The sequence below is a fragment of the Kryptolebias marmoratus genome, linkage group LG21, assembly GCF_001649575.2.
Source record: "Kryptolebias marmoratus isolate JLee-2015 linkage group LG21, ASM164957v2, whole genome shotgun sequence".
Taxonomy (NCBI): domain Eukaryota; kingdom Metazoa; phylum Chordata; class Actinopteri; order Cyprinodontiformes; family Rivulidae; genus Kryptolebias; species Kryptolebias marmoratus.
The window spans coordinates 21,235,334-21,245,293 of NC_051450.1; the positions used below are offsets into that span (position 1 = coordinate 21,235,334).

The following is a 9,960-nucleotide window of genomic DNA, read 5'->3' on the forward strand; positions in this document are numbered from 1 at the left end:
GATGGATGGATGGATGAGTGGATGGATGGATGGATGAGTGGATGGATGGATGGATGAGTGGATGGATGGATGGATGAGTGGATGGATGGATGGATGAGTGGATGGATGGATGGATGGATGAGTGGATGGGTGGGTGGAGCCAACACTGAGGATTTTGTTGTTTTTTTAAAGTACCAAACTGTAGAAGCAAATGTTACAGCTAAACTAAAAACGGATTAAAAGACGGGAAAATTATCCTAAACTCGTGGAAAAATCCAATCAAGTCATGTAAGGAGTCGGACGGAAAGGAAATGCTAAAAATCTCATGGAAAAACAATCATTTTGTCAAAAGAAACTGAAAAATCAGTGAGTGACGAACTCCAAGCTGCCAGAGAAAGTGTCAGGAAGCCAGGCAGAGTTACTAGATACCAACGTGAAGCTGCGAGAACCGAAAAGAAGAAGCAGTTTTCCAAAAACTGTTTTTTAAAAAAGAATTGGGTTACAATGGCTGTCAGCCTTTTTGGAGATGAAATCTTTTTGCCATCGTATGACAGGAAACGGGAACCCACAAATGTTTCCCGAAATTCTTCCAACAGAAACAACAAACGGTGACAAACCACGCTCAGATGTGAGGCTCCAGCGTTCTTATATATATTCCGAGTAAACAGATCCAAAGTAGCTGTCAGGCTGACAGAACAAGGCCTCTGGGAGAAACTGAGTGAAATAAAAGAGACAGAGCGCAGCTTTAAATAAATCTAAGTGTTCGTTCAGCCACAGGCGTTGAGGAGATGCTGTGGATATTTGCATAATGGACATCCGTCTACTTTGAAATTCATGAATGCAGCTTTATGGTCCAGCTTCAATTAGAACTATCGGCTGTGATGAACAATAAATACATGAAGTTTCTGTCAGGAATCTAAAGAAGCTAATCAGGAGGATAAAAGCTACTCCTAATGTATCTTTGTTTTTTTTTTTGCGACATTTAAACAAAAAATGTGAGGAAATTCGTGTTTGGTTGATTATTTCTTCCTGGTAACGATGCTTCTTGGTAATAAACCTTATACCGTTGGAAAGCTTGTTTATTGCCCCGTAAATGGCGCCATATTTGTTGGTTGTTTGTGCTTCCAGCAGCAGGGTTGAGTTATTTGGTGTCATGTGGAAGAACCATACACAGCCACCGCAGCCTGGCTCCTCCCCTACTCTTGCTGCTGTGGGATGGATTCGTTGATTCAGGCTGTTCTCACCAGTTTGGTGTCAACGAGTCACTCGAGGCTGAAAGAGAAGCGTCAGGTTACGCCTGTGATTGACAGCCGAGGGCGTGTGGGCGGGGCTATCATATCAGCGTTCCCAGTGAGCAGACTCTGGCTCCAAAAACACAACGTGTCCCCACAACTGAAGCCAAAAAGACATTTAGGCTTCAGTTTTACACATTGGAAGTTTGACTTATTTGTTTAAAGTATAAAAAAGAAATCATTAATACTAAATTGAATGTTTAGGCTTAGATAGACTCATTAAGCTCCTACATTTATAAGAGAAAAACACTGCATATCTATCAACTAATCTGTTAAAGTTATAACTATTAACTGTCGAGTGTGACGGCTTCTTTAAATGTGAACATTAATGTGCGTTTGTGTTACATAAATGTCTTTCTCAGTCTGAAAAACACCAAAAAAATCCAATTTAACAGAGCAGATTCTGAGATCAGAAACATCTTTGACTTTACTTCTTGGGAAGGATGATTGAGGGCAAAGGCCAACGTCTTAAATTTAAATTTGAATTTAAAGAAAAGAGGATTACTCTTAACTGATTTTAAAGCTTATTTTAGCAGTTTGATGAATGACTATGATGTTTTTTCTGTATTCTTTGTGTCAATGCAAGGATAAATTTTATTGTGAGGAAAAAAGAGCCAGATTTAAGTTGTTAAAGAGCGCTATCTAGTGGACAACAGTAGAAATAAAACTTTGCCTTCATGATACATGTACTGTACCTTTTTAAAGAGTTATTTACACCAAATAAGAGAATTGTTCATAACCTTTACACAGAAACCCTCTTCAAAAGGTCTGAACTATCCCTTTAATAGCTTTGCTACTGACTTTGGGTTAAATTAAAAGTAATTATTGCAAATTATGAAATTAAACATACAAAATGTTATCCTGAACTACATCAAATGATGCAGTTTGGAAGAGTTTACTCCAGTAGTTTGACAGATATACTCTGAAATGCAGGTATGCACTCAATGTAAACAAAACATTTGGTAAAATTTGCTAAAGAACACCTGGGAGCTTGTGATTGAACTTAGATTGAAAATTAGATTGGTTATTAGTGGTCTGCGGTAAAGCAACAATTTATAAGGGCATATTTTATAACTATTAAATGACAGATGTTTGATTACCACTGTTAATTAACCATTAATTTGCATTTTAAAACCCAGGATTTATATATATATATATCCTATATGTTTATAACACGTTATATATATATGTATATAACTAAATGAAATTACAAATTAAATCACTACAAAGTAAAGCATGAAGAGAGAAACAAACTCAAGTATCGATCCCTTCGCGACAGTATTGCATTGGTATCGTTATTAGTATCGATCCGCACACCTCCAGGCCGCGGGCAAACAAACATGGCGGAATCGGACAAGAATCTCGAAAAAGACGTTTCGGTGGAAATTTAAAGCTAAGTCTGCTGCTAAAATTACACAAGAAATATTCTAAAGAACGGCATATTTTCCATCAAAAACTGGCGAAATAAATAAATTAGATTGTTATATTTTACTTCCGGGAGGGAGCGGAAGCTTGTAACGGTAACCGGTTACCATGACAATCACAGGGCGTCGTCATGGTAACCGCTTGACTTAACGCGTTTTCTCCCGCCATTATTTTTTGCTTTTTCTCTGGAGGCCATAAGGTAACACACTGTCTGGCAATTATTTGTCCACTTTGTGGAGCACAAATAAGATTTTAAAGTGTAAACATCTAAAATGTGGAGCTTTGTGAAACTTAACTCTTATTTAGAGAACATTAGCTTTAAATATTAGCCTGATTTTAGCTTTGCTAACTTTTAAAAATATGTCCACTCAGTAAGTTCCTCTTTTGGAAATTTAACAATAAATTTATGTATTCATTGAAATAAAGATTTTGACACTTCTGGGTTACTTTTCCTAAGCAGAAAACAAAATCTATTTACATATTAATAAACATTATTCAACTATTAGAATAATGTTTTTTGTTATTATACATGTTGGGTAAAAACCCTCACAGTTATTTGATAATACTGTAACAGTTTTACTCATTTTAATCAAAATAAAGTTAACTTTCAGTGTAATTGAGTGCTTAGTTTTAAATGAAACATGCTTTTTGACATTATATTTTATTTTTTATGCCAGTTTAAACAATAATACCATTCATTTACGTTGCTATTTATGTGTTGGCTGAGGTTGATTGGATTAGCAGCCATTTTAGCGATGTGTTGGGGATGACTCTTAGCTACTACACCAACATTTAATTAAATATCTGTAAAATAGACTGAGTTGCATATACAGACACGGGTGTAAATCCATGTTTTAACCCTCCTTTTATTCCTCCGGACACCTTCAGCTTTCCAGAAGAGATGACCTGGGAGCCCCCAGAAGACACGCTGCAGCAGGTGGCATCCACAATAATCCAGCGCACCTGGAGAAGATACCTGGTTGGTGCCGTTGGAGCCCAGCTTCGTGAATAAACGCAAAAGTGACGTAAAGCTAAGTTGTCTGTCGTCACCTTGCAGCGCAGAGCCGTCTTCAAGTACGTGAAGGAGCTGATTGGCCGCTGCGACGACCTGGATCCGCGGACGGTCCTCAGAGACGTCAATCCTCGAGAGGTAACACCTCCGTGGAATAAAACCGATCTATCACAGAGAAATAAATCGGTTTTGTGTGCAGGCGGAGCTGCTGGACGCTGCGGCTGGGGTGTTTGTAAGGTTTCGACTCGGAGGGGTAAGAGCTCAGGAGGAGCAAATACCTCTCAAGTTTCTAAATATTATTTACCTGCTAATCTCCAGCTTCTGCCTCTATTCAGATCAGTTTTCCTCCCAGTATCTACTATAAGATCTTCACCTACCGGCCCATAGTGGATGTCTGCGCGAGCGGCCTGAGGGACTGGAGGAGTGGCGCTCTGAAGCAGGAGGACCGATCGGGCTGGTACCAGCGCACCGAGAACAACAACTGGAGGCTCTTCTCAGACAAGGTGAAGCAGAAAGGCCGCTTCCCGTCCCCACCCCCACCCCGGGGCATGGTACGTGGGCGTTACAGCGTGTTTCCGGCCGCGGCAGGTGGCGTACGCGGGCGAGCCGGCGGAGGTCGGCGCCGACAAAAGGATGGCCTTCCATTCTTCCAGGCTGCAGCGGAGACAGGAAGTGGCCAGGTGGAGGAAAAGGAGGAAGATCGAGTGGATGAAGAAGATGTGAGTGGTGGGTTTGATCAATCTGACGTCACAGATTGAATTTCCTTGAAAATCCTTAAACGAAAACAAAAACTTATGCAAATGACGTAACACCAAGAGTTATTTTCAGTATGTGTGAGGAGAGGACAACTGTCAGCTACTGCCACGCCAAAGTTTCCCTCAACGGTGATAAAACTGACTGAATTAGGGACATTTTTATCTCTTTTGAGGTCACTTGTTTGTCTTGACGTGGATTAGCTCCTAAAGCTAATTGGTCGTAGACGTACATCCAGTGATCATTTCCTGAAGGTTTGATTTAAAAGTTGCTCAAGTTGCAAAAAACCTTGAGAGATTTCCCGATTAAATTAAATTTCCTTCCCAGGTCACCCATTAACGTGCCGTCTTCACGTCCAGGTACATCAATGGCCGCCTGCGGGCTGCTCCAGAACCCAGAGATGCGGTGGACAGCTCGGCTCGGGAGGCAATGGACGCCGTCGAAGACAAGGGAGAGGACGAAATCCTGGAGTGGGAGGTGGACGAGCTCCTGGCCTGGACGAACACTCTCAACTTCGAGGAGTAGGACCTTCTAATCTATACCTAAGCAGCTTTTATTCGTGTTTTTGTAAAGTTTTGAAATGTTTCTGTTGTCTCACCTGTTCAGGTACATACAGGAGTGGAAACTTCTGGCCTGCAGTCAGACCTCTGAGTTCAGTAAAGGTTAAAAACACAGATTTTTACTCTTTTTTTTTTTCCACATTTTGAGCTTAAATTTAAATCTACTCATTGCAAAGGCGTACAGACAATACTTTTCTCATATCAGGGGTTAATGTGTCCTTAAATGAAGAATTCACGATCTACCACAGGCGTTTGTTTACCTATAAAAATAGCCTGAAAATAGTTCAACAACAGCAATGTCCAAAGAAGCCATTGGAAATTGAAACGTTTGACAATTTTGACGTGTTGGTTCTTATTTCTGCTCATAAAAGTGACTTGTTTACAATGAGTGCGGGTTTGCATTTCAGAATTACAAATCAATATATCTGGAAAACTGCTGATCTATATTGATTTCAAAGTCATGGAGCCAAAAGACAAGGTCACAGGGCCGTTGTGAACACCATGTCTGTAAAAAAACGGTTTTGATTGATTTTTGCAATAAGTAGCTTTAAGGTCGACCTGTTTGATTGTTTTTTTTCCATCAACAAAAACTCCCATTTTGTCTGTATTTGTTGTATTTAACTTTACCTTTTTTTCCTCATCTTCTGTTTCTTTTGTCTTTCCCCCAACAGATCGTTCTTTACGTTAGATTTACATCTGTAGTATGAAAGCTGTTGGGTCAAACATAAAATGAATAATAAAAAACTGTGACCGAATGAGTGAAGAATGCATAAAGAGTCTTGTTTTATTTGTGTAATCAGGTTGTTGTCACTGCCGTGAACTCTGAGTCATTTAGACTAAACTGTGTTCCTCATAAAAGTTTAAAAAAAAGAGGGGGCACCCGGATTTGAACCGGGGACCTCTTGATCTGCAGTCAAATGCTCTACCACTGAGCTATACCCCCTGCGTGACGGAGAACGACGCATGTCTGTATTTGTCAGTTATTTACGGCCTTTTCTGTCATGTCATGGAATGTTTATGTTTATATGACGAGGACGTTACCTGCTTCCTGACAACTATAACAAAAGAAAAATACAAAATGATGGGTAAAGATTCACGTATTTGTGTCGTAGTTTAGCATTTAGCACATTAGCATCATGCTACTAGCTACTAGCCCACACCGGACGTGACGTCATCACGCAAGCGGATATACGCGTGTGTCAGAAAGGAAAGCGTAAGGAACTGAATCACAATGGTACGTTGATGCTTTTATTTATTGTTATTGCTCCATTTAAACCGTTTTTATGACTTTTGATGCGTTTCATTTCAGTGCTAAACATTTATCAAATATATCCAGCTGTTTATTTTTTTTGTTATCTGCGCGCGCTGTCAAATTGATCCGTTTTGAATTTGATTAGTCACTCGAGCTAATGCTAGTTAGCCCTCATGCTAGCAACGGAGCTCGGCTCGGACGTGAAGTGTTTGTGAATACCTCAGGTTTTAGAGGTGTTCAGTCTTTAATTTTATTTTATTTTATTTTTTTGTGCCTCAGAACAGCCGAGGACTCCGCTCGCAGCTGAAGGACAGCGTCCCGGTGGCCGGGCTGTGTCCGCAGGGAGCTTACGGAGTGCAGGACTCCCTGCGCAGCGGGTGAGAAGCGGCCAGAAACACCCCGGAACCACTCCTAAATTACATAATTTATATCTGTGTGTTCTTAGATGTTTGTCATAACACTTAATTCCTTTTTAACAGCTTCACCAGTGTGAAGAATGAGCTCCTTCCAAGCCACCCCCTTGAGCTGTCAGAAAAAAATGTAAGTTACCTCATTTTAGGAAGACAAAACTGGACCATCCTTACAAAACACAGCAACAAACGAATCATTTAATGTTGATTAAATGTTCTCATAATCCCACTCACAGCTCCAGCTTAACCAGGACAAGATGAATTTCTCCACGCTCAGAAACATCCAAGGCCTTCACGCTCCTCTCAAGCTGCAGATGGAGTACAGGGCAGCGAGACAGGTGCGTCCCCCCTACACCCCTGCCCCATTCTTTCTGTTTACGCTTCGCCCCGAAGTAACTGACATCCGGCGCCTCTTCCAGATCCAGCGTCTGCCTTTCTTACGGAGTTCGAACTTGGCTCTCGACACGCTGCGGGGGAGCGACGAATCCATCGGCTTTGAGGACATCCTCAACGGTGAGGGCCTCACAGATCTGTTTACGTCAACCGTAAAGCTGTTAAGGCGATCCTAACCTCCTGGTTGTTTGTCTCCACAGATCCGGCCCAAAGTGAAGTGATGGGTGAACCACACATGATGGTGGAATACAAACTGGGGTTGTTGTGAAAGCTGCTGAACATTCAAACACACACATGAATATTTAGTTTATTTTCTGCATATGTTTCATTATTGATTCCATAAAGATAGAAACTCCTGTCAGACGGGCGCTCGTGGGTCCCTTTGTGTGATATTTCTAATAAATTTTGAAAACATTTCTCATGATGTGACTTTATTTCTCTTTTTTGAGCTGATGGGGCTCTGAACATCAGTTGGTTTAAATGTAGCTGCGTGCTCAACCTGCTCAGGTAACAAACTACCAAATGTAGGTCTTTGTGCAGCGTTATAACAGGTAGGAATAAATGATAATAAAACGATTATAAAGTGAAGGGAACTTTCTGTGTCCGCTCCTAATCTGGTGTTTTCTTAACCTCTTATTAGGTGCTCCTGATAAACAAATTAATTACAGCATTTCTAAGTAAATGAGGTTGTTATAAAGGGAATAAATAATATTCAGGTTTTAAGTCAATATTTTACTTGTCAATATTTTTACTCTTGACAAAGATTCAGCCTTTGGGCACTCATATCTATCATCACCTCTGTTTTGTAGGCTTTACAATAAATTCACAGCATGTATGCACTTGCTACACTATCTGCAGCAAGCTTTTTTATAAAGATAATTCATCTCTAATCAACACAGCTAAACCAAACATGACCAGTGTAGCTAGCTGCAATGGGTTTATTGTAGTTTAAGTATGAAAATGTAATAATTTTGTAACAAGCAGCAAAAGGCTAGTCTAGGTCGACGGTGAGGAAGGGGAGAGAAGAAACTTAGAGGTTCTGTGACTCACTGTAGCAATCAATTGAAATCTCACCGCCATCGGACCAACCGGATACTCAGTGCTTACTGTCTGTTTATATAGCACCATTTATATTTTACTGTTTAACTTATGGTCGTTAATGTTTAAAAACACGTTTTATACACACAAGTATTTAATGTAACAACCCATATTATATGACACATATCTTTTAGAATCAAGAAAACCGTGTTTATTAAGCTTAAAACGGTTTCTGTGCCGCACAGCATCCTGGGAAAGAAGTCACGTGACAAGATGAGCTCCGCGACAATACCCATGCGCTATCCGCGAACGGCTGAAAAAACACATATTACTAAGAAAATGACGATTATCAGCCTGTTTTTTTTTAACAGTAATTACACTCCTAGATCAGAGCAGGAAACCTGTAGCTTTGTTGGATTCTTTGAAAAAAGACTTCTAGTTTTTTTAGGAAGATCTACAAGAAAAAAGGGGTCACATTAAAGCACAGAGGTTTTAATTTAAAAATTTTATGACAGGTGCTTTGATAAAATTAACACCACAAGCTGATTGCAAAGGCAGTTATTTAGTTTGTTTTTTTTACCACTCAAGTCTATTTCCAGGAAAAATTCGGGAATTCAGACTTTTAAGTTTGTCCTGTAGGGGGCAGCAGTATATCTTGACGCATCAACGCTGCCGTAAATAGAAGAAGAAGAAGAAGAAAAATAGACGCAGAAGAAATGAAAAATAAACTTTTAAGGTAGATGTCTAAATTTTTAACTTTAGCAAACGTTCCAACAGCATTGTATTTCTTACATTTCCAGCATTTTATAATGTTTTTACCAAACTTTTTAAACTTTTTCTTTTTTTATATTGAGGAGCTAATGCTAATCGCGGTACGCTTTGCTAACTATGCTAACCGTTAGCCTAATAGTTCAATTAAAACGCTTTTTTACGTAAACGTTAAGCTTTTTGTTGTTTTATTCTGAACCATTAGCAAATGTGATGTTTTCAGCTGTGTTTAAAGTCACTGCACTAATATATATATGACAGTTTGAGTTGGTTTATTGAGGTAATTTGGAGTTTTTTAACTGACTTGAATGAGTTTGTGTCATAATAATGAACCCAACCTGCTTTAAGATGAAGGACAAAATCCTAAAATAATTTGTATTTTCCTGTTTTTGGCAGATGTGACGAAGCCGCCCCCTGAGAGGTGTGTTTTACCTTACCTGTGTAAGTATTTTATGAGTAGATTAAATGTCACATTAACTCTAACTCTAGTCTTTGTGAGTTGGTGTTCAGATTGAATTATTTAATCTTATTTTAAGAATGAACACTTTTCATCAAGGTACTGGTGACTGTTTATTTTATTATCTGTTAAATGTAGTTAAGGTCAACTAAGTAAAAGAAAAACACATTGTTTTACAGCTCTTAAAATGGAAAAACAGAGGTTTATTGATAAATATTATCTCCTGCAGATGTGAGCACCACAGACTGTTAATGCTTATATTTATAATTTACATTGAGGGTTTATAATCCTTCAGAATCTTGTCTGGGTTGATAAAATACGAATCAATTAGCTGATATGCTGTTTTTCTGTTAAAACGGAACTACCATTAAAAGTTGTCATTTTTTGGCCGAGTGTGCGACCTTACGAGATCAGCAGGGGTTCGAATTATTGTTTCCTCCACTGTATGTTTATAAAAAATACCCAAAACAACAACAATTATTCAGGGTATTCATTCAGACCCAACAGAAATAAAAATATGAAGTAAAAATTCAACTTCTTTGGTTAACGTGCCCTTTAAAATAAACATCTGTGACTGAGTGGTAACTAAAAACAGGTCTAACTTCGACTTTCTGTTCGGTT

At 39.2% G+C, this 9,960-nt stretch overlaps 2 protein-coding genes and 1 non-coding gene across 4 annotated transcripts in view; 2 read left to right on the plus strand and 1 right to left on the minus strand.

Annotated features, from left to right (window-relative positions):
* The window catches only part of lg21h11orf65 (linkage group 21 C11orf65 homolog), a 27,931-nt gene extending 22,156 nt beyond the window's left edge, over positions 1 to 5,775 (plus strand). The window contains exons 1-9 of one of the 2 annotated variants that reach the window (XM_037973085.1): positions 2,602 to 2,895; positions 3,585 to 3,675; positions 3,754 to 3,846; positions 3,908 to 3,961; positions 4,044 to 4,211; positions 4,297 to 4,427; positions 4,821 to 4,982; positions 5,068 to 5,123; positions 5,693 to 5,775. In XM_037973085.1, the coding sequence (XP_037829013.1) occupies positions 3,598 to 3,675; positions 3,754 to 3,846; positions 3,908 to 3,961; positions 4,044 to 4,211; positions 4,297 to 4,427; positions 4,821 to 4,982; positions 5,068 to 5,123; positions 5,693 to 5,709 (759 nt within the window). In that variant the 5' untranslated portion in view covers positions 2,602 to 2,895; positions 3,585 to 3,597 and the 3' untranslated portion in view covers positions 5,710 to 5,775. Of the gene's footprint in view, positions 1 to 2,601; positions 2,896 to 3,584; positions 3,676 to 3,753; positions 3,847 to 3,907; positions 3,962 to 4,043; positions 4,212 to 4,296; positions 4,428 to 4,820; positions 4,983 to 5,067; positions 5,124 to 5,692 lie in introns of those variants that run through there. The other variant, XM_017432318.3, reaches the window with a different exon arrangement.
* A 117-nt stretch (positions 5,776 to 5,892) lies between these two features.
* Positions 5,893 to 5,964, minus strand: trnac-gca. Its single transcript has one exon. It is a non-coding gene; the product is annotated as a tRNA-Cys (tRNA).
* Positions 5,965 to 6,100: 136 nt separating this feature from the next.
* Positions 6,101 to 7,495, plus strand: LOC108245427 (proteasome maturation protein). Its single transcript, XM_017432324.3, has 6 exons — positions 6,101 to 6,255; positions 6,553 to 6,650; positions 6,753 to 6,813; positions 6,920 to 7,021; positions 7,103 to 7,196; positions 7,277 to 7,495. The coding sequence occupies exons 1-6, from the start codon at positions 6,253 to 6,255 to the stop codon at positions 7,342 to 7,344; spliced, it is 426 nt and encodes a 141-aa protein (XP_017287813.1). The 5' UTR covers positions 6,101 to 6,252; the 3' UTR covers positions 7,345 to 7,495.
* Positions 7,496 to 9,960: the final 2,465 nt, after the last annotated feature.

Coding starts and splice junctions, on each gene's coding strand:
- LOC108245427 (XM_017432324.3), top strand. Junction 6,651..6,752: donor CAGGACTCCCTGCGCAGCGG/GTGAGAAGCGGC, acceptor CCTTTTTAACAG/CTTCACCAGTGTGAAGAATG. Junction 7,022..7,102: donor AGTACAGGGCAGCGAGACAG/GTGCGTCCCCCC, acceptor CGCCTCTTCCAG/ATCCAGCGTCTGCCTTTCTT.